General features: G+C 58.6%; 2 protein-coding genes across 2 annotated transcripts in view; one reads left to right on the top strand and one right to left on the bottom strand.

Moving 5' to 3' along the window:
- TESMIN (testis expressed metallothionein like protein) overlaps nt 1-11,864 on the top strand; it is a 40,952-nt gene extending 29,088 nt beyond the window's left edge. The window contains exons 6-9 of the mRNA XM_056131999.1: nt 2,993-3,095; nt 6,283-6,420; nt 10,172-10,347; nt 11,672-11,864. Of these exons, the coding sequence (XP_055987974.1) occupies nt 2,993-3,095; nt 6,283-6,420; nt 10,172-10,347; nt 11,672-11,864 (610 nt within the window). The remainder of the gene's footprint in view (nt 1-2,992; nt 3,096-6,282; nt 6,421-10,171; nt 10,348-11,671) is intronic.
- Nucleotides 11,865-13,595: 1,731 nt separating this feature from the next.
- GAL (galanin and GMAP prepropeptide) lies at nt 13,596-17,469 on the bottom strand. Its single transcript, XM_056132000.1, has 5 exons — nt 17,389-17,469; nt 17,010-17,064; nt 15,315-15,401; nt 15,127-15,204; nt 13,596-13,674 (listed from the first exon to the last, which is right to left on the bottom strand). The coding sequence occupies exons 1-5, from the start codon at nt 17,467-17,469 to the stop codon at nt 13,607-13,609; spliced, it is 369 nt and encodes a 122-aa protein (XP_055987975.1). The 3' UTR covers nt 13,596-13,606.
- Nucleotides 17,470-23,072: the final 5,603 nt, after the last annotated feature.

Here is a 23,072-nt window from a genome sequence, read left to right as displayed (position 1 = left end):
CTCAGCTTTGCTTCCTCTGCACAGCCACGAACTTAACAGAACTCTGCTCTGGCTGCGTGGACCCTGGGATCACATGCTCAGCCCGCTGAAGTGTGTGGCCCCTTCGGCCCCTTCTGTCCGTGTTTGTTCACTCTGAGCAAGGGGGCCGCTACTGGCCACACATCCCCTGGCTCTCACTCTCCCCTAAAAGTAAAACTTTTTTTTTCTGCAACCTTTGGAGATGCCCCCACCCCTCCTCCAGGCTGAGTCCTGCTGATGGAGCCCCCCCTTCAGTGCTTCCTGAGGAAGACGTGTGGAGAGACACTCGCCCATTCCCCGTGTCTGCCTTTGCATCGCAGTGACCATTTGGGGCTGCTCAGTTGTGTTTCCAACTCGGATTCACCTTCAGTGAGTTGAATTTTCCCTCAAATATTGTGAAGCTTTTGCTGCTTGCTTCTGGTCTCCAGTGGGGCTAGATTTTGACACAGTCCAGCCTGTGCATGGAAGCGGTTTATTGTCCCATAAGATCTTCCTTTATTCTCTCATAGGATCTTCCTTTGTCCCAGTGCTGAGAAATGCAGAGGCCTGTCCGGGTTTGGTTCGTTCCTCTGTTGTTCTGGGCCCTTGGAAGATCCTTTCACTCTGGAAGCCCGGGCCTTTTTCTAGGGAACGCTCTGCAATGATTTTCTTTCATTGGAAAAAAATATTCTTTTGTCATACCCAGAAGAGCTTAGGAATCATTTGCTCTGCACTCAGGACTCACTCCTGGCAGTTCTCGGGGTCACCCCTAGCAGTGCTCATAGGAATCACACCTACGGGGTGCTGGGGATCAAACCCAGGTTGTCCACAAGTGCGCTCCCAGTTGTACTATTGCTCTGACTCCCCCATTTGAAAAAAAACTGAAGCTCTCATGATTTCAGTGTTGAGCTTCATCTGCTCCTCTTTTTTTTTTACCTTTTTCTTTTTACTTTGTACTTCTCTTTCTGGCCTCCTCCTCTTAATTCTAGTTTTTATTACTTCTATTAAAGTTTTTCATCTATATGAAGCCCTTTTTTATTTCTAGATTGTTTTCATACTGCTTTTTAGCCTTTACCCGCCCCCCCTTTACAGGTAAACAGAAACATCTGGTGCCAGGGCCCAAACCCAGAGCCTTCTTCAGGCTGGGCAGGTGCTGTCCCTTGAACCATCTCCGTGACCTATCCGAGGCAGGGCAGAGCCGCCCCCCCTCGCCTTTCCTGACAGTCATTTCCAAGACTCCTCAGAGAGTGCTGGGACTCTGTTCCTATTTAAGAATGAGGCCTCAGTTGGCGGGGAGCAGGGGGGAATACTTGCTCACATGGGTGGTGCTTCACGGGCTGAGATGCTTACTGGGGAAACTTCAATGTCAGGTTCTTTATTTTCTCTTGGGCTTTCCCGACTTCCTGCTAGAAGTCTAGGAGTGAGGAGAACTTGGCCTCGGGTCCTCAACACCCCCTTTCCCCTCTTGTCTGGCCACATGCTGTCTCTTGTCTGTATTCTCCTGTGTTGGGGTACACTCCCTCTGAACAGCCCTGTACCCTCTCTCCTCATCCCACCTCCCAGCATCCTAGTGGCAGCCAAGTCCTTGGAGCCCCACTCGGCTTTCTGTGCAGGCTCAGGGCTCAGTGTTCTTCCTTTTGTGGGTGTTTTTTTTGGGGATCCATACCCAGTGATGTTGGGGACTACTTCCAGCCCGGAGCTGGGGCACAGGGTATCTCGCTCCTAGTTCTCCTTGGGGGACTCCAGGGCCCCCCATCAAAGCTCGCACCTCAGCAGGGCCAGTGCTGAGTCTGCATTCAGTTACTACGTCCTCCTGGGCTCTATGGCCTCTGGACAGGAACTGAGACCGGGCCCAGAGTGGGCAGCGGTTCACTCTGCGGAGCAGACTAGCGAGGCGGTCACCTTTTAGGGTCCCACTTCAGAGGGGGTCGCTGATCCATCCCCACACAAACAGGCTGTGGGAAGCAGACTGGGGGTCATAGGGCCCAGCGGACGCACCAGGCCGGGACTCGGAGGCTACTGAACTCACCCCTCAGGGCTCAAGTTGTCTCATCTTCATGCCTTTGGGGCCTCTGCTATATCCCTCTTGGCGTGGCCTGCACTAGATTCAAAGATACTTGGTGATACTTAAAGAGCCACCTCAGCACCCCATGGCAGGGTTCTCCGAGGACATCTAGCTGATCAGGGAACCCTGGTCCCTGCAATTCTCCAGAGAGGATGTAGGAAGTGTGCAAATTTCTGCCCTCTCTGGCCCGTCTCCAGGGCACCCCTCAGCTCATCTGCTGCTGATCCATTTCAGAGAACGGGGACCCGGCAGAGCAGACATCAGATTTCTGAGTTGAAATCCGCTTTGGCAACTCTCCCAGAGCACAGGATGGCTTTTCTCTAGGCGGAAGCTGGCACAGAGAGTAGCTTACCAGATTAAGGGAGACTTACTGGACAGCAGGTGGTCAGCGGGTGTTGGGAGTCCCTGGCAAACCTCGCTTTTTACCTGAGTTGAGGACAGGATCTTAGCCCGACCACACAGAAAAACGTAATCACGGGCCCATCTCACCCACTGACCACGCTTCAGTCGGACTCCGAGTCTGTGGAATCCGCCGACCACTCCCACCCCCATGGCCTCAGGGAAGGGGCAGGCTGGTCAGAGCCCTGTGACGTCTCCTTTCGGGCCCCCTTCTCAGTAGACCCGTAGAGCCTGGATCAGAAGGGAGCCCCCTCCGTTGTGTGGGCAGCTGGGAGGGGAGAGTTGGTGGGGGGCGCCTCTGTGATATCTGCGGGGCCCTGCAGTAGCCTCCAGGGCAGCAGAGCGTGGACCTCTCCGGACATTTTCCAGAAAGTTGCTCTGTTCCACAAAGTCCTGCTCCATGGAACGAGGTTTAACCAGCTCTTTCCTCTGTGTCTGTTCCGGAGACCCTGCCGCGGTCTGGTTTGCAGGGAGGAAGAAGCCGCGTGTGCAGACGCATGTGCCGCTCTGACGCCTGTGCTCCTCTTCCAGGTACTGCGACTGCTTTGCTGGCGGGGACTTCTGCAATAACTGCAACTGCAATAATTGTTGCAACAACCTACGGCATGAAATCGAGCGGTTTAAGGCCATTAAGGTAATCCATTTTCATTAAATGCCTGCATCTAAAAAAAAAAAAAACATTTAGGGGCTGGAGTGATGGCACAGTGGGTAGGGCATTTGCCTTGCACGCAGCCGACCCAGGTTCGATTCCCAGCATCCCATAGGGTCCCCCGAGCACCGCCAGGAGTAATTCCTGAGTAGCATGAGCCAGGAGTAACCCCTGTGCATCGCCGGGTGTGACCCAAAAAGTAAAAAAAAAAAAAAAAAAAAAAAATTTTAAAGGGCTTGAGTTGGTCGTCCGCTCTTTCCAGAGATTCCTATTAGAAAAAGGAGAGGACTGTTCCTAGCTGGCGAGAGGGGCATGGAGGGAACTTCGGACAGGAGGTACACAGGAGCCCAGTAACCAGAGAAGCAGAGAAAGTGCCTCAGTCTCTCCCGAAGAGGGCTGGCCTGGGGTGGGGGCTGTGGAATCATGCAGGTAGGAACTTTTGTTTGGGGAGTTAAGAAACTTAGGGTCACTGTATGAAGCCTGAGGTTTAAATGGTGCAGTGGGGGGTGGTGTGACCAGGCCACTCACTGTTCGAAGAGGGAAAGGAGCAGTTCGCCATGACAGTGTCTGATTTCTACCCCAGGACTGTGGGGTGAAGGGTGCAGGGCCCAGGGCAGGCAACGCTTCAGGCAATCCGGAAAATCTCTTGCTAAAGTTTTCATGCTGAAATTTGTCGTTTCATTCCTTTGTATAGGCGCAAGAGATGATCAGAGATGGGTCAGTTTAGGTCATTTAGTCTGGGACCAACCTACCTGAATCTCCCTCCAGGGACATTCATGTGGGGGCCATCAGATTTACAAAGGGGGCCCAAGGAATGTCGCCTGCACATTTGCCACTGTCCTGCTATATCATGGTTGGTCTATTTCCTTAAAATAAAATTTTTGACTAATAATTTTTCTAAAGTAATTTAATTTTCCTTTGAATTGAGCAGTTGAAAATCTTTATCAATTTTGTTTGGGCAACATACTGATAGCGCTCAGGGCTACTCCAAACTCTGTGCTGGGGGAGGTCACAGTAGTGGCGGGGGACATAGAGTGCCCGGGACGGAGCTTGGGCCTCACACGCAAGGCCTGCAAGCGGCGAGCACTGTCTGCGGCCCTCTCAGTTCTGATCAGCAGAGTCTGGAGAAGCCAGCGTTCCCCTCACTGGTCAGCCTGCTTGGATTCAGAGGGCACATGAGAGCTGTGACCACAGAAGCTTGACATTCAGCCACATTTTCTTTAGGAGTAATAGTGCTCTCCACAGTTCAAAGTGTCAGCAGAATTCATTGTGGTACATAAAAATAACATATGGTAGAAGACTAATATCCATGGCCAGGGAAAACAGGGCCTAGGATGACTGGTCCCGGGTTGAAAGTAACCACAAGTGTGTGTGGGGCTGAGGGTAGGTAAGAGAGAAGAGACCAGTATGACAATAATAGCAGAAATAATCATGGTGGACAAGATCTGAGTGTTAAAAGTAGGTAAAGGGATATTCTTGATAACATTCCAATAGCAATATTGTAAGCCACAATGTCCAAAAAAGGGGAGAGAGAGAGAGAGAGAGGGAGGGAGGGGAGACAGAAGGAGAGAGGGAGGGGGAGGGAGGGAGGGAGGGAGAAAGAGAGAGAGAGAGAAGGAGAGAGAGAAGGGAGAGAGAGAGAGAGAGAGAGAGAGAGAGAGAGAGAGAGAGAGAGAGAGAGAGAGAGAGGAAATCTACCATAGAGGCAGGTGGGGGATGAGGGGTGATGGGAAGGAACCTGCGGACACTGGTGATGGGAAATGTACATTGGTGGAGGGATGCATGTTGGGACACTGTATGACTGAAATCTAATCATAAACAGTTTTGTAAGGATCTGTCTCACAGTGATTCAATTAAAAAAGAAAGTGTCAGCAGAACTGGAGAGACAGTACAGAGGATAGAGTTCTTTGCCTTGCATATGGTTGACTCAGGGTTAGTTTTTGGCACCCATTACATCCCTCTGCACCGTCAGGAGTGAAGTGATCCCTGAGCAAAGAGCCAGGAGTAAGTCTCACGCATCACCAGGTGTGGCCCCAAAACCAAGGAAAAGGTTCAGCAGTTTCACTTAGACCCTGTTGGAATTCTCATGTATTGCCAATGGGAGTATCAGTTGTTGTAATTTTGGGAATTCAGCTACCCTTTCTATGTATTGTCACTGAGAAATCTCAGGTCCGAAAGTGTAACCCAAGAAAGCGAGTGTGACTGTCTCCCAGAGGCACCCAGAGATTGGAGTCACTTCAGCAGCACTAACCCCAGAGAGGACACCCCAAGGTGTCTGCCCACCCACACAGTCAGAGACACTGCGGCAGTGGGTCAGATGAACACAGCCCATCTGTGTAAGGACGCGTGCTCAGGCCTCCAGGCGAGCAGGTGGGCATACTGGGGGACTGCGTTCCCAGGAGGGGTGCACATATGGATAGTGGAGGGTCACATGGAGGGCCTCTGGGGACTGGTCTGTCGCTCGCTTGCAGGGGTGTGCACAGAGCGCCCCGCTCCTCCATCCCCAGAATGTGAGACTCTGCCCTGCCCCATGTTGCATTACATAGTAGACACACTCCAGGCTGCGGTCAGCCCTGGGCAGCAGAGCGACACGCAGGGCAGGCGTTCACTTTGTTCAAGCATGTTGGTCTATCTGGATAGCACCGAGATTTCTTTTTCCTTTTAGAGTTAAAATATGCAAGTAAGGATGAAAGGCCACGCGTGATGCCAAAGATACGGTCCAGACACGGAGACCTGGTCCCGTGAGCGCAGGAACCAGGAATGGAAGCCGCCATCGCCGTCTGATCTTTCGGCTTGCAGGGTCCGGCTCTGAGGCTGCTGTGGGGTTGAAGGCCAGAGCGCGTGGATGAGGGGGCAGCATTCAGGGCGAGTGTTAGCGTGGCAGGATCCCGAGTGTGCAGGAAATGCAAGAGGAGAAAATGCCCCTTGCGCAGGGGATTTGCTGTGCAGTTTCCCTGAGCCTGGTTCCACCATTTATAGAAAAACAAGCCAAGCCGAAGAAACTGGGGAACAGATGGATGGAAACCAGGGGAGCCGGTGTCTGGGCCGACTCACCGCCTCCTGGGCCCTGTTGACGTGGAGGACTCGAATGACAGCCCTAAGGACAGCGTCCACACAGGAGTGCGTTGACGTGAGACGCCCTGTGTTGACAGGCTTTTGCGTTTTCTGTTAGGCGTGTCTGGATAGGAACCCAGAAGCCTTCCAGCCTAAGATCGGGGAAGGGCAGCTGGGAGCCGTCAGGCCTCGCCACAACAAGGGCTGCAAGTGCAAGCGCTCGGGCTGCCTGAAGAACTACTGCGAGTGCTACGAGGTGAGTGGTCGCGGCCCCGCGTTGTTGTTTTCAAAGGCAAATATTTGGATCTCAGTGACTTCTGTGGTTTAAAGTAAAATGCTGCTAGGGGCCAGGAATGTGGCTCAAGCAGTACAGCACATGCCCAGCATGTCTGAGGCCCTGAGTTTGGTCCCTGGCACCCCAAGGCCTCCAAGCACTGCCTCGTGTGGCCCTGTGATAAAGAAGTACGTCATTTAAGAAGTATGGGGAGGGGATGGAGCGACAGCACAGCGGGTAGGGCGTTTGTCTTGCACGCAGCTGACCCGGGTTCGATTCCCAGCATCCCATGTGGTCCCCTGAGCTCCGCCAGGAACCAGGAGTAATTCCTGAGTGCAAAGCCAGGAGTAAGCCTTGTGCATCGCTGGGTGAGACCCAAAAAGAAAAAAAAAGTATGGGGAGGGGCCTGAAGCCATCGTGCAACATGTAGGGCATTTGCTTTGCACGCAGTCGACCCAGGTTCCATCCCTGACATCTCAAGTGGTCCCCTGAGCATCAGGAGTGATTCCTGAGTGCAGAGCCAGGAGCACTGTGGGTGTGGCCTCCAAACAAAAAGCAAAAAAGTACATGAGCTCTCTTCCGGGTTTCCGCCAGGAGACACATCTGTTAGAATGTCTCCGCTGTCAGTGCCTTGGGAGGGGCGCTCGACGTGCAGTGCCCCCACCCACTGGGACCCGCTTGGCGGGGTGACCATTCTCTTCCTCCCTGAGCAGAGTGGGGGGTGCGCTCACAGTGGATGACAGCAGGTCCACAATAGGCCCAGCACCGGTGTCCCTGTGCCCAATGCTTTCAACAAGGCAGTTCCCCGCTCCCCCGCCCTTCAGGGACAGGACCCTGCAGTTGTCTACAAATCCAGGTGCAGACCAGTTCCTGAACAAAAGTAGAGGGACTTGCTCTCTTTCTCCCTCCATCCCTCCCTCCCCCTCCCTCTCCCTGTCCTCTCCCTTCACCTCCTCTCTCTCCCTCTCTCCCACTCCCTCTCTCCCTCCCCCTCTCCCTCCTTTCCTCCCCCTCCTCCCCCCCTCCCCTCAGGCTCCTTCAGGGAAGCATCTGAGAAACCTTTTCTTAGAAGCTCTGGGGCTGGTGATAGTCCAGTGGGGAGGCACTTGCCTTGCACGCAGTTGCAGGTTTGATCCAGGAGTGACCCCTAAGCATAGGAGTAAGCCCTGGGGGGGCGTGGTCCCTGCAAAAAATTAAAAATAAGGCTCAGAGGGCTAGCATACACATTGTGCATGTGGGGTCCCATCCCTGGCACCTTACAGTCCCTCAGGTACTGAGGGGAGGTCTCTGAGCACAGATCTTAGAATAGCCACTAAGTATGACCTCTTCCCCGGAAAAGCTCTCCTTTGCTGGGTGTTTGTTGGGGATACCTGTGTATTTAATTTTTTTTAATTATTTATTTTTTTTTGTTTTTTGTTTTGTTTTTATTGAATCACTGTGGGAAAGATTACAAAGCTTTCAGGTTTAAGTCTTGGTCATGCAACCATCTAACACATTTCCCTTCACCAGTACTTATTTTTTACCACCAAGAACCCCAATAACCCCCCCCCCAACCTCTCAATGCCTGTGAGGCAGATGAATTCTAGTTAACACTCTATCTACTTTGATTAGATTCATTGTTTCGACAAAAGATGCACCATTATTATTTAGAGTTTACACCCCAAATCAGACCTGCTGAAAAGGCTTTGTGAAATAATTTGTTTTCTACAGCTGGTTACAAGAACCAAATGATGTCGCATGGCCACAATAGCAGTCACACAATTTTGGATTTCTGATATTTTACTTATTAATCCTGGAAGTATTTCTGCCGAGAGTCAGATAATTATAAGATTGGTTTCTGTGGCTCTGGAGTCATGGCCGTGCTGGAGAGCCGCTCATGGGGGGCAACTCGTGACCTCGGTAGGGCGTGAAGGACAAGCCGGGAACACCCCCCTTCCCACGAGGTTCAGTCACCCCATCTCGACCGGCTCATACCTGGCTTTCCAAAAAGCTCCGAGGTGGCTGCCATCTTGCTTTCCCAATATTTTTTAAGTTTTAAGTAGAGATTAGGCTTAAGAAAAATCCTCACAGGTAGTTGGGTAGATGCTCAAAGGGCCAGAGCACATGCTCCACATGTGGGACCCTCAGGTCCTATTCCTTGGCACTGCAGGTCCCCTGAGCACTGCTGGGAGTGACCCCTCAGCACTGTCCTAAGGCCCAGAACCAAAATTAAAATGAGGTGGGAGGAGACTCACCTCAGATCTGACCATCCTGGAGGCGCTGAAAGATAGGAATCAAGCAGACCTGGCAAGTCCCCAGCTAGGAATTTGGAGGTTTATTGAAAAATATTGCAGAGGGGCCAGAGTGATAGCACAGCGGGTAGGGCGCTTGCCTCGCCTGTGCCGACACAGCTTCAATCCCCAGCACCACACAGGTCCTCTGAGCCTGCACAGACTGATCCCTGAGTGCAGAGCCAGGAGTCCGCCCTGAGCACAGCTGAGCGTGGCCCCCAAACAAACGAGAGCTGCAGAAATTACAAGTTTCAAAGTGAGCAACATCACCCCAGTGGAACCGTTTTCAAAAGTGTTTGTGGCATCTCTGCTCTTCACAGCACCCCTGCTGGCAGCCAGGGTGCAGGGCATTGAGCCCTTTCCTCGGTGGGCGCTGGCATGAGAGGGGCAGGGGCCCCGGGTGTCTGGCAGACTAGAAGTTCCACAAGAAATGTCCACCGTGCAGAGCCAAGTGCCCAGGAGCCTCTGCGAAGTGGCTCTGTCCAGGAAAGCATTTCTGGACCTGGAAGAGAGGGGGTCCAGCCCGTCGTGGTTGGCAGTGCCAGACATTAATGGCACGCATGGGTTGGAGCCGAGCTGGCGTAAGCTACGGGCACCGGGGCGGGGGGCTCCTTTCCCTGCATCGTGCTGCCATGTGGTAGAAACCACGCCCCCCACACCGAACCCCTCGGGGTCCCCTTGAGTACCCAAGCAGAGGCCTGCCCTGTGACTGCACCTTCCCTGTGTGCTCAGGCCAGCACCTCCCATGACTGTCGGGCTAGAACTCTACCACCAGTTCGGCAGGCTTTATGCGAAATAAGCGTCGTCAGCGTGCTTGCTGGACTTCCAGGAGGGAGAGCAGCCCCTTCGCCCTGCTGAGAACCCCCACAGCACGCCCCGCGCTCACCCACCGTGTCCCCACCGCCCCGTCGTCTCTGCTCTGACGCTCTGCTTCGCTTCCTCAGACTCTTTATTCCTCGTTTCCCCTGATGTGATGATGCATCTTGGGTCATCCGCGCCTTCTCCCCTTCCCTTGGTTGTTACCGTTGATGATCCGGGTGGGCCCACGCCTGGCTGAGGTTTGTGCCCCTCTCGTGGCCAAGGTGCTTGTGGGGCCCCGGCCCTGCAGTGCCCACACAGTGCTCCCCATGGATGCCTTTCCCACCAGTGCTCGCACAGCTGGCTATGTGTAACACTCGTCTGGTGTCACGCCCCTTCTGTGGTGCACAGCAGAGCTGTGAGAAACCAAGGCAGGGCTGCGGAAATGCTCGGCGCGTGTGGGACCTCAGGGGCTTGAACTCATGACCACATGCCTACAAGGGAGGTATTCCCTCTCCTGGCCCTGCCCTTTTTTGGTAAGAACATTGGGGGTCACGTGTACGCACTCAAGCAGAAGCCAAGGGTTTATTTACGGCCCAAAGATAATTTGTTATTTGATGAATTCTAGGGCAACTTAATTTTACCGAAACCTTCTCTATTACCAGGCCAAAATTATGTGTTCTTCTATTTGCAAATGCATTGGTTGCAAAAATTATGAAGAAAGCCCAGAACGAAAAACCCTAATGAACATGACAAACTACATGGATGGTGGGGATTTGGAAGGTGGTCGTCACTTGTCACCAAACAGACCCTCAGCGCTGCCCCGGGGGAGCAAAGAGAGGTGAGTGCTCGGCTGTCACTGTCCAGGGAGGGCGGCAGAGGCGCACTGTGCTGGTGGCTGGGGGAGCCCCCCCACCCTCCTGAGCTCCTCACACATGGCTCCAGGGTCCCTCTAATCGGGAGGGTTTGTCCTGTTTGGACTCGCTTGTGCTGCTCCTGCCTGTGCGGCCTGTGGGGTGACACAGAGAGTGGGGAGAAGGTATGGCCACAGCGGGGAGCCTGCCGGGAAGTGGGGCACTGTGTCCCGCGCGGAGGAGCAGGCAGTCGGTGTGCGTCTCCTCCCCTCTCGCTGGTTTGGCCAGTCCTGCCATCACCTCTCACCGCTGAGCTGAGAACTGTTTTACCGGATTTTTACTCTGCCACCCTCCCCCCGAAAAGACTGGCTTTGGGGCTGGAGCAATCGTACAATGGGGAGGGCCTTCCATGTGGCTGATCCGGGTTCAATCCCCAGCATCCCATATGGTCCCCCGAGCACCACCAGGAGTGATTCCTGAGAGCAAAGCCAGGAGGAACCCCTGAGCATCGCTGGGTGTGACCCCCCCCCAAAAAAAGAGTGGCTTTGAGGTGTCTGTGTCGGCTCGTGTGAGGAGAAAGTGCCAGATGCTGCTCTCTGCCACTCTGTGAGGCTGGGCCCCTCCTCGCTGGGTCACTTGGGGGAGTGGCTGTCAGGATCCCGACGGGGGTCTTTATCAGGAGCCTCCTCTGCAAACAGGGTGGCCTGGCCCGGGCGCGTGGGGGGCAGGCAGCTCTGAGTCGCCTGCCCTCTCCTGAGGGTGGCCTGTCCATGTCAGCCTGTCCTCACAGACAGGCCCAATGGTCATCTCGGTTCCACATGTGCTGTGTACAGAGCCACTGCCGCTCCGGCCCGAGCACTGGGGCGGCTCTAGGGCAGCCAGGGGGCCGGTCTGAGGGGCTGGTGCCACCTACTCAGAACCGCATGCAGAACCGAGGGGCATTAGTTGCCCTGTCAGTGCTTCCGGGACGGAGAAGGCAAAACCTCGGGGCCCCTGGCTCCCTCCCGCACCAGTGCCCAGTGCTGGGCAACCTATCTGCTCTGCCCATGGCCTGTGTGCCCAGCCCCGTCCGCCCTCCCCTGCCCACCGCACCTCCAGGCTGGCCCTGTCACCCAAGCTCTTCTGGGTGGCCTGTGGGTGTGATTCTGACTCTGCCACGAGAGGGAGGCGGTGTGGCTGCACCATCTTCCCCGCCACGTTTGCCGTGGCAGCTCTGGGAAGGCGGCACTCGGGGCTCCCTGTTGGCTCTTCCGAGCATGCACCAGGCAGGCCCCGTGCCTCATCCCTGCGCTAACCCTGTGTCCCCCACAGGCGTGCCGCCTCCTGCATCTCGTGGGAGGTGGTGGAGGCCACGTGCGCCTGCCTGCTGGCCCAGGGCGAGGAGGCCGAGCGGGAGCGCTGCCCACAGGGCCTGGCAGAGCAGCGGGTGCTGGAGGAGTTCGGCAGGTGCCTCTCGCAGATCCTCCGCATTGGCTTCGAGGCCAAAGGCCTGAAAGTGGACTAGCGGCGCGCCGCAGGCGAGACGGGTCCACTGGCGCCTCGGTCCCGAGGGAGCACAGCGTTTAGCAGGGGCTCAGGAGCTCATGGCGCCAGCACGGCCCCCTGATATTTAGGGACAAGCCCAGCTGCACCCTGAGGTCCCTCAGGGTCTTCTGGGAGCCCCCAGCCTCGCGCAGGCCTCTCGGCGAGCCCAGAAGGGTGGCCCGGCTGGAGGCCCGGGGACGGCTCACTTCTCGGTGTGTTTCTGCATGTTTGTTTGCATCGCGGGAAAGCTCCGTTACCCAGTGAACCTCCCCCAAATTATTGTTACCATATTGTTTGTAAAATACAGTTCAAATAACTAGTTTTGCCGGCTCAGTGGGAAAGAGCAGTTACTTGTTGATTCTTTCTTTGGTCCTGTTGTAAAAACAAAGCGAAATAAAAAGCTCAAATGCTCCCATTGTGGCAGTTGACTCGGGGACCGGAAGGGGCTCAGCACTGAGTCCTTGGCCCAGACTCTCACCAGAACCTTCTGCTGCTGTGCTGGCCCAGACTGCTGGGAAAGTGCGTCTGAAAGCAGCCCCTGGGGGGAGGTGGGGGGGATGGCAGGTCGGGCCAGGAGCTGAGGAGGATGCTGGCCTGTGTGGTATTGTGCCGCGGTCGGTCTGGTGCCACCAGGGAACACACAGGGCAAAGAAATACAGCTGCTCCCCTTTGCACCCCAGGGCTCTCCCACAGGGAGATGAGCACCTGGCCAGGGGCTCCAACGGCGGTGCCCCGTGGCCCTGTGGCCTCAGAGCAGGAAGGGCTGCACCCTGGCTGGGGGCGGGGGGGCAGGAAGGGGGCTGGGGAGCGTGCAGGACACTGCGTGCTGGAGGGAGGGGAGTGCTGGACAGGGCGACCACCCCTTCTGCAGGGCTTTCACTTTTCCTGGTTGTCTGGGCCCCCAGGCTTCAGGTCTGCTCCTGCTGCTGTCGGAGACTGGCCGAGCTGTGGCTGTTGTGTGGCCTCACACAGCACTAACGGGCACTAATGCAGCCCTCTGCTCCCTGCCTTCAGGAGACAAGGCCTGGGGGCCCTTTCTGTCATGGCCCAGGAGCCAGGAGGGCCCCACCTGCTGGGGCTGTCCCCTGCAGGTCACTCGCCACCTCAGCTGCACACGAGCTGTCACAGGTGCCCCTGCTAGGGTCAGGCTGCCCCGCACCTCCGCCAGTGGTGAAGCTGCCGCCAGAGCAACCCAGAACTGTGGCCTCCACGCTTGGGCGCCCTCGGCTTCAGAGGAGCCTCCGGGGCCCCCACGGGAGGGAGGTGAAGTCTTCCTTGGGGGGGGGGGTGGTGTGAGCACCCCTGCACTCAGCCCGGCCCCCTTCCTCAGGGTCTCCACTCACTCGCACAGCCTGACATCACTGTTTCCCGAGCAACGCTGTCTGTCCCAGTCACAGACTTTCTGAGCCTGTCACACCCAGAAAAATGGCGGTTCCAGGGACAGATGACATGAAAAGCGCAGACGCTCTCGGCGGTGGCGTCTGCGCGACAGCACTGCTGTCCTGGCATGTTCTAAGAAGCCCGAAAAGGGTGGCCGGGCCCACACACGGGACAGAAGGACACTACGAACAGCTGCTGGGTTTTATTTGGCCTCGTCAGGTTGTGACGAAGGGAAAGATCTTTTGCACAACATAGCATCAAAGCTGAGGGGGGGGGAAGAGCTCGCCCTGCAGGGACCGGCTGAAGACCATTGCCGGTGTCCAGTCCAACCCCTGAGCGTCCTCAGGCCAGTGCCTTGTCATCGGGAACTGCCGAGGGGACATCGGGTGGGCTCCCCGGGATGCGGGCATCTGTGGGAAGATGGCAGGAGAAGGCTGCTGCTGTCACATCTTGCACCCCCCCTCCGGACTAGCCCCCAGTGGGCACGACTCCCAGGGCGCGTGCCCCTTTCCTGGCTGACCTCTCCCACTTGGCAGGTATTGGACATGGTCAGCCTCAATATATGCTTTTATTTTTCTTTTTTGGGTCACACCTGGCGATGCACAGGGGTTACTCCTGGCTCTGCACTCAGGAATTACCCCTGGCAGTGCTCAGGGGACCATATGGGATGCTGGGAATCGAACCCGGGTTGGCCGCGTGCAAGGCAAATGCCCTACCCGCTGTGCCATCGCTCCAGCCCCTCAGTGTACGCTTTAGAGAAGTGTGATCCCCTCCGAGGCATAGAGAGTGAGCATTTCTGATGAAATGACACCTAACCGGGAAAAGCAGCCCCCAGCCTCTCGGGGCCCTGGTCACTGGGGTGGTTCCTCTCCTCACCTCCGCCTGCTATGGGTGTCTCAGAGGGAAAACAGCCGCCTGAGCGCCCCACTCCTGAACCGCCAGGGCAACAATCCAAAGAGATCCAACCGGGGCTCCCTACGCTCACAGCTGCACCCAAAATGGTGTGAGATGTGGGAAGGAACGTGCCTCCCCACCCCCAGCCTTCCCAGGCACTTCTTCCCCGGGCCGTGACCTCAGGCCAGGTGCTCCTTGGGCCATAGGTCACACCCAGAATGCACAGAAGAGCCACCAGGCTTCCCTGATGTATCTGCAGAAGATACTAGAAGTCAGGATGGGTATCACAGAACAGCAGCCTGGCCCCAGAAGTCTGAAGAAAGGAGCGCACAGAAATACGGGGGGCCGGGCCGCCAGAGAGAGAGAGAGAGAGCGTGGCGGGGGGGCGCTTCCTTCCACATAGCTCATCTGGGTTCCATTCCCGGCACCACAGATGGTCCCCGGAACCCTCCCAGGAGTGATCCCTGAGCGCAGAGCCAGGAGTAAGCCCTCCCGGGTGTGACCCCAAAACCAAAACTAAACAGAAAACATGGGGTCCTTGGGGCTGGAGTGATAGCACAGCCGGGAGAGCGTTTGCCTTGTACGCTGCTGACCCAGGTTCGATCCCTGCCCTGCATCCCATAGGGTCCCCTGAGTCTTCCAGGAGTGACCCCCGAGCATCACTGGGTGTGTCCCTCCCCACAAGAGAAAAATAAAATATATGGGGTCCTCATCTGGGGGCGCTCACAGACATGGTTAATGTGGCCTAAGGTCCTGCCTGTACGGCCCAACAGTGGCGTGGCCGCCCATGCCCCTCCATGTGTGAGCTGCACTCGGGGGTGCCGTGGGCTCTGTGAAGGCCGCTGCCGGTCCAGCTGCAGCTGCAGAGGATGTGGACACAGTGCCCCGCAGTTTTGTGGCATCCCCCGCAGGCTCCGTAGGGGTCCAGGCCCCGAGTGGCGGGACTGTGTGGATGACGGTTCACGTACCTCTGAGGCGCAAGACGTCCAGCAGCTCGAGGACGGTGCGCACGACATCGCTCTCGGCCCGCGGCCTGTGGAGGCTCCCTGGAAAAACAGCCTGGGTGTCTCCCCAAAGCGGAGCCCCCACAGCACCCCAGCCCCAGGGGCCCCCTCTTGCCCCCCGCCTGCCCCCCGTGAGGCCTCGCCCTGCTCACCAGGCCTCCCGTCATCCTCCAGCTGCAGTTCCCGCTTGCCCGCGATGCTGCTCTGATCGGGGAACGACCTGTGGTTTTCGATGGCGTCTGGGTGCAAAGCAGAGAAAGGTCCCGAGTGAGCTGCCTGTCGGGCTGCAACCCCGACCCCCGAGCCAACCCGGGCAGTGTGGCGGGAGCGGAAGAAGGGGGGAATGATGGGGAGTCAGGAACTGGGGTGCTGGGGGAGGCGTGAAGTGAGGGTAAGAAGCGTGTGTGAGAGCTGTAAGTGTGTGAGGTGTGTGTGTGTGGTGGGTATATGCACAGTGGGTATGTGTGAGGTGTATATATGTGTTGGCTGTGTGTCTGAGGTGTGTGTAGTGGGTATGTGTGAGCTGTGTATGTGTGAGGAGTATGTATGAGGTATGTGTGTGCTGGGTGTGTGTGTGGTGTATGTGATGGGTATTGTGTGGTCTGCATCTGGGCTGTATCTCTGGGGTAGATATGTGGGGTATGGGGTATGTGGAATGTGTGTGTGTGTGTGTGTGTGTGTGTGTTGCATGTATGTCAGTGTTAAAATGCAGGAGTCATTTATGATTGCCAGCAGAGAGATCCCTTGAGAAACGTCTGGAAGGAAAGGGAGGGAGGGAGGGAGGGGTGCAGCACCAGGGCCTGGTTTGGGGCTTCTGAGGAGAGCCCTGAGATGGGGTAGGGGCGAGGCCCCCGCGTCTGGCTCCCAGAGGAGGCCTGAGAGCATCAGTGCCCCGACCCTCCCACCCGCAGGGCTGCCACGGCACTCCGGTGTGGCCGTTTCTGGCCATTTCCGGCAGCCGAGCCAGCAGGACACTGTAAAGTGGGAGGATTCTGTGGAGACTCTGCAAGCCCCGCATCCCGCGGTGCAGGCAGACGAGACCTGCTGATGTGTCCCTGCAGAGACGCTCCTGGAGCCAGCCTGTCCCAGGAACCACGGCTCTCTCCAGGGGAGGACTGTCACTAGCAGATCAGCTCAGGGGACACCTGAGTCCCGGGGGAGGTGGAAGCGCCCAGCGACCTCCCATGACTGCATGCCTGGCACGTGGGTATGTGTGTGCACGGAGGCAGCAAACGGGGAGGGGGAGGCCTGGGAAAGATCCTCTGGGCAGGTGGGGGGTCACCTGGAGGCGTGGCCTGTCTCTGGCCCCCCTCCGGGGCAGTGGGAGTCCCTGGGCTCTGTACCGGATGGAAGAAACTCCAGCATGTCCAGACAAGGGCAAGGGTGGGAGCTCCGGCCACGCCCTGCAGGACCAGCCCAGCGCGCTGCCTGGACTCCGAGACTGTCCTTCCTGGCCCAGGTGCCCTCAATGATGTCACTGTCCCCCCACCCCCAGCCCCGTCCCGCCTGAGGCCAACTGTTGGTCTGCTTCCAGAGGCTTGGGGAGGGCTGAGGGGCCCCTGCCCCCGGCTCAGTCATGCCAGCCAGACCCGCACATACCATTACGGGGCACTCCCGGCGCCCTGCAGGGGCGGCTACTGGTCTCTTTGCTGCTGCTCTGAGACTGTCACCGCCCAGGTACCCCCAGGCCCTGCCCCTGATGCAACCGCAGGGGGCCTGGCTGGTGTTCCCGGGGAGCGGGCACTGAGTGGGCACTGAATGGGCGCCGAACCCCCCTCCCTCTGCACGGATGCGCCTGCACAATGCAGAGGGCATTGGGGCAGGTGCAGGGGCCGCTGGTCACTTACTTGGACCCAGGAGGTAGCCGGCGCTGTTGAGGGTCCAGCCTCGCTTGGCCTTGCGCTGCTGGAGAGAGAGAGATCAGCAGGGCGACACTTGGAAGCCCCCAAACAGCTGCTGCGGGCACTCAGTGGGGCTTGGGGGACACTTGACCCGCTCCCCTGGAAGGAAGTGGGGTGCAGGGCAGAATTGTGTGGGCATTATGAGTGGCCCCCAAGTATGCGATTATTGCCCCCAAAACAGGCTTTTGGGGCTTGACCAGATCCTGCATTGAAGTCGGGGCACCCCGTCTCCCGAGTAGCTCCCTGCAGCGGGCAGCCGGGTCCCTGACTGCGCAGAGGGTTAAGCGCCCCCATCCACCCTCCCCATCCCTGGGGACCCACTTACCGGAGCCCTGAGCCCCCGGGTGGCGGGCAGGGCAGCGGCCAGCAGCAGGGCAGCGAGCAGCAGGGCGGCGGCCCTCGGCATCTGCAGGGAGCAGCGGGCGCACGTCGGACGGTGCGCGGCAGGGCTGAGGGTCCCGGGGCCGGGGGTGGGGCGGCCAGAGCAGAGGGTCCCTGGGGGCGGCTGGGGCAAGCGGGGCTCTGGGCGCGCTACCTTGGGGCAGGTCCCGGTGTCGCTGGGTCCAGGTGTTGGCGGTGGGTCCCGGTGTCGCTGGGTCCAGGTGGCGGCGGCGGTGTCACAGGGTCCTGGTGTCGCTGGGTCCGGGTGTCGGTGGGCCGGGCGGGGGGCGTCACCGCATGGCTCGGAGGCAGGAGGCGGAGGCAGGAGGCGGTCCGGATCCTCCGACGTGCCTGGAGCCACTGGCGCCCGCGGCTATTTATTGGGACGCGACAGCGCGTCACAGCTCGGACCCACCCCCGCGGGAGCGACGGTGACTCCAGCGTCAGGGCCGGCAAGACCTAGCGGCAGGCAAGCCCTGGGGAGAGCCCCCATCCTCCACCCTGGCGGAGACCCGGCTCGCTGGGGGAGCCCCACCCTGGGAGGAGACCCCCCCAAAAAATATCCCTTGGGCAGAACCACCGGCAAGGTGGTCCCCAGCTGTGGGGTGCAGCTGAAAGTGAGTCCCCCCTGCCAGCTTGTCTGGGACCTGGACCTCCAGCCTGGCCCCTGTCCTGTTTGCTAGGAAGCCCCTTCCTGGGGCCCTACTCAGGCTCACAGTTGAGGGGGGCTTGGCCAATAATGGATGGCCAAGGTCCCTCAAAATGTTTATCCTAGGAGCAGACCCCCAACCTTCCAGAACACAGCCTTGATGCCCACAGGGGGTGGGGGTTGCTGACCACACCGAGATGCCTTGGCTCCCCGACCTGAGAACACTCAGAAGTGTAACAGCAACGCCTCGGCCATCCCCACCCGGCCCCTGCCCTGCCTGAATGGTAAAGGGGGCGCCCTGAATCCAGGTCACATCACAAAGCTCCCCCGTTGCTCAGGGCTCCCAGGGGTGACTAGCTCGGACTCTCCTGCCCCCCTTGCTCTGTGTCGGGGGCTGGGGGAGCAGGAAAGAGGATGCTTTTTGGGTGGCACCACGCGGACAGGGTCCAGCGCTGCCCCCGGCGCAAGCTGTGCTGAGCCCCGGGGCCCTGTAATGGCTCTGCGCGCCCAGCAGCCACCGTGGGAGCATTGTCAAACTGTCACCGGGAAGGCGCCCAGTGTGAGGCGGACAAATGGGGCCCCATTAGAGTAATGGAAGCCAAGCAGGAAGCGTAATTGCGCGGGTCGTGAGCAGTCCCAGAAGCCTGTCCATCACCCCAGAAAAGCAGACTCTCAGCCTCAAAGCAACCCTCCGCTCCCCGTCATCACAGACCCCGGGCCGAGTCCTCCACGCACCGCAGGACGCAGACTGCCCCCGAGTCCAACACGCACCCAGGGACTGAGAATGCACCCCCAAGTCGTCCACGCACCCCAGGAGATGGGCTGTGGCCCCGGAGACAGCGGCAGATGTCATTACCTGCTCTAGATCACACCTGCAGTCGCTTACCAGGAATCACCAACAACAGTCCAAATACCCATTTTGTCACCACAATGAAGAGGTTCGTCGATTTAGGGTCCGACCTGACAGAGGAGCGGGACTGGCAGGTGAAACTGCCAGGGACTCCCAGCACGGTCCAAGTGGAGAAGGTCACATGAGAAGTTCCCTATTGGGTCCCTCCTTCCTGCAGCCTGGAATGGGGTGTGAGGGGTGGAGCTGGGCAACCACTTAGGAGCACGAAGTACGAACTGAAGAAAGAGGGGGATAGACACAGAAAGACTGCATTCATCTGGGGAACATAAAGTAACACAATGGGAGACTAACACCCAGGAGTGGCCAAGACTAGTACCAGGAATTTTGCTCCATGACTTGGAGGCCAGCCACACGTGCTAGGAGAAAGGCAGCTCAGATAGAGAAGGGAGCACCAAATAAAGGGTGTTGGGAGGATCCTTCCAGGATGGGAGATGCATGCTGAAAGTAGGCTATAGGCCAAACATGATTGCCACTCAATGCCTCTCTTGCAAACCACAGCACCCACAAGGAGAGAGAGAACAAGAGGGAATGCCCTGCTACAGAGGCAGGGTGGGATGGGGGGATGGGGGTGGGGGGTGGGAGGGATGCTGGGACCCGTGGTGGTGGAGGATGGGCGCTGGTGGAGGGATGGGTACTTGATCATTGTATAACTGAAACCCAAGGACAAAAATTTGTAAGTCTATAACTGTACCTCGTGGTGTTTCACAAATAAATAAATTAAAAAAAAAAAGTACAGACAGACTGAGAGCGAGACCAAGTGATCCCGAGCCCTTGGCTACTGACCTGCCTCGTCCCACAGGCAATATTCTTGTCAGTTTCCTATTATATATACTTGTGACTGCTTCAAAGTAAAACAATGGCACCCAATGATCGGCAAGTGTTTGATTCAAGAATTCCGGTCAGGGGTAGGGCTTTTGCCTTGCACGCAGCTGACCTGGGTTCCATCCCCGGCATCCCATATGGTCCCCCAACCACCGACAGGAGTAATTCCTGAATGCAGAGCCAGGAATAACCCCTGAGCATTGCTGGGTGTGACCCAAAAAGCAAAAAAAAAAAAAAATTCCAGTCAGAGCTGGTGCTAGCCACATGGGCTAATAAAATGGGGAGGCGGGGTTGGACCCTCAGCATGGGGTAAGGCTGTATGCAACCAAGCCTGTGGGACCCCCAACCCCGCCAGGAGTCACCTCTATGAGAAGCAGGGGTGACCGGCCTTTCTGCTTTCTTCTGGAATTTGGATTGGGGGTGCATTTAGTTTGGGGCTCAGTAGGGGCAGATTTCAGGTTCTTGGCGGGGCGAGGGGGAGTGGCTGCTGAGGGCATCCCGGCCAGTGCTGTAGCCCACAGAGTGGCCGCGGGGCTGGCCTCCCCCCAGGACAGGAAGTGGCTCGGCTGCGGTCCCAGGAAGACCAGCTGCAGCTTGGGAGGCCTGGACTCGCTTCACCAGCCAGACACCCACTGGCAGGCGCTTGGGTCCACTGGGACCTCACGCTGAGCCCGGCAGGCCCTCCTCAGAAGCAGATGGACACTTCCCAAGCGTGGGGAACCGTCGCTCCCTCAGGGGTCCTGTCCTGGCTGGTCCCTCCTGGGGGACTTTCCTCCTCCTCAATTCACCGCCACTCTCTCTCCAGCAGTGTCCTCTGCTGCGCCCCGCTCCATTTCCCACCCCAGCTGCTGCCTGAACCCACTGACGCCCTCACCCGTCCACCACGCGTCCGGTCAGTCTCTGACCAGCCGGTAGTAGCGGGTCCAGCGCACCACAGGCCCAACCTGTCGTAGGTCCCGCCCACCCTGTGCTCCGCCAATCACACCAGCACCTACCACTTGTCCCGCCCACCTTCTTCACGCCCATTTCCGGCCCCGCCCACCATCTCCCCTTGCTCCACCCACCACACCCACACCCACCGTATGTCCCGCCTGCCGTGGTCACGCATCACCACACACACCGCCAATCACACCAGCACCCACCATTTGTCCCGCCCACCGCAGCCCCGCCCACCCTGTGCTCCACCAATCACGACAGCACCCACCATCTGCCCCGCCCTTCTTCGCCCCGCCCACCACAGGCCCCGCCCACAGTACTCTTTTCCTCTCAGTCCTGTCCCCTTCCTTTCCTGTGGCTGGTGGCCCCTCCAGCCACCCCACGGGAGTCCATTGGTCCCAGAGCGGCCTCTGGGGCCTGATGGCCCTGGGTGACTCAGCCTGGAGGAGGGAGAACCCATGGGCTGCAGCCGTGACTCAGCCTCATGCCAAATGCTGAGCAGCTGTGCCGGCTCCTGGCCTGAGTCAGGCTCCGGGCGCTGTGAGCCCGGGGTTGGGGGGCTGGAGGTTGGGGTGGACGGGGTCAGGGGGAGGGGGGTGGAGGTGGGGGGGTCAGGGCGAGGGCTGTGGAAGTGGGGCCCCACACTCTGCTCCCACTTCTTCTTGCTCTCAGACTCTGCCCAAGCTCAGGCTCCCCAAGACTGTCCTGCCCTCTGCCCCACTCCGCAGCACCCCTGCCCGCGGCCCTTCTCCAGGGGCCTCCCGGGGGGCCTCCAGACTGACAGCAAGCATCTGGAACATAAACTCAGGCCGAGTCATCCTGGGGGTGTGGTACCCCTAACCAGTGTTTTGCCCTGAGTTCACTGCCAGCAGGCACCCCCGTGCCACTAGGCGGCCCTGGGGTCACAACGCGGCTTCCCGCTTCCTGCCACAGAGCTGATGCCACCCGCGAGGGGCTGGGAGAAAGCTCTGAGCATGTCGCAGAAGTGCCCACAGCTCCACGTTGCAGACAGACAGACAGACGGACAGAGGCCACAGGCTGTAACCGAGAGGAAGGCAGGTGGCCGCGCGGGCAGGAAGTGCTGGGCCGCGGAGCAGATTGTGACCGCGGGGCGGAATCCAATTCCCCGGCCCCTTATTGCATTTCCAGGGTCAGCCTGGCTTCCCGGAGGAAGGACACGGCCAATTACCACGGCCAGGCGTCCCCAGCCCGGCCGCGGCACCCGGAGGACAGGTGTTGGGGCGGGGACACCTCGCTCGCAGCAGGAAATGGCTCTCGAGGCCAGCTGGGAACCCCTGGCAGGCTGCTTGGGTCCCTGTGCTGGCCCCAACCCAGGTCCCATCTGGCCCTGCTGGCCCCCACTCTGGGCCGCCCCCGGACCCCCCAGGACAGTGTCCCCCGAAGTGGGCAGCCTGAGGCATCTGGCTCGCTCACGGCTTTGCGCCACAGGTGGACATGGGCACGTTTCTGCGTGTGCGGCCACCCCCGAGGGCTGGCCAGGATGTGGCGGGTGGACCAGCCGACGTCCACTTGTCCTCTGCCTGATGCTTGGACTTCCCCACAGGGCGGCTGCCGGGTCCCTGGGCGAGCAGTGCCTTCCTGCAGATGTCGGGGCCCGGGGGCTATGGGGGGCTGGGCCAGCTTCCCTGGGGGTCCCGGTCAGGTCGGCTCCAGATGTGGCTTATTCCTGGCCCCTGGGCAGGAGAGTCACGTGAGGACCCATACGATCCACACGGCCGGGGCTTTTCTGCATTGCTCAGGCCCCATAGAATGTTCTGGAGTCTTGTTTATAGCAGAAAGTTGCAGTGTGGCCCAAAGAGGGTGAGTTTTCCGTGGTGCCCGAGGGAGGAAGAAGAGCTGGGCAGGGCAGCCACTGTGCCCAGCTGTGAGGGACAGGGCAGGTATCTGACTCTCTACAGCCACTCTGGCTGGCAGAGGCCACTGTGCCTGGGTCCTGCTCCCCAAGATTCGGGGGGCTTCCGCTGACAGCTGCAGTCCCCCTCTGCACCCTCTGTGTGGTCCTGTCCTATAGGAACGCCCGGCGGGAACGCTTCTCCAGTGCTTTCCGAGTCTGTGGGCACCTCTCACCCGGAATGAAATGTCATTCTGGAAAGTTCTAGAAAGCAGAAGGGAGGGTGATGGCTTGTGGGAGCCAGCCCTGGACAGGGGAAGCCCAGGGTTGCTCTGTGCTGCCTTGCCGGCGACAGCTCGTGCAGGTGCCCTTCCCTGGCACCCTGGGAAACGGGGCTGCGGGGAGATGGGAGACGGGGAGGTGCCGGGGCAGCCTCTGCTGACCACGGCCGCTGATGTG

Source organism: Sorex fumeus, unplaced genomic scaffold (assembly GCF_029834395.1).
Source record: "Sorex fumeus unplaced genomic scaffold, SorFum_2.1 ptg000093l, whole genome shotgun sequence".
Lineage (NCBI taxonomy): Eukaryota > Metazoa > Chordata > Mammalia > Eulipotyphla > Soricidae > Sorex > Sorex fumeus.
This window is presented reverse-complemented; position numbering and strand designations above follow the sequence as displayed.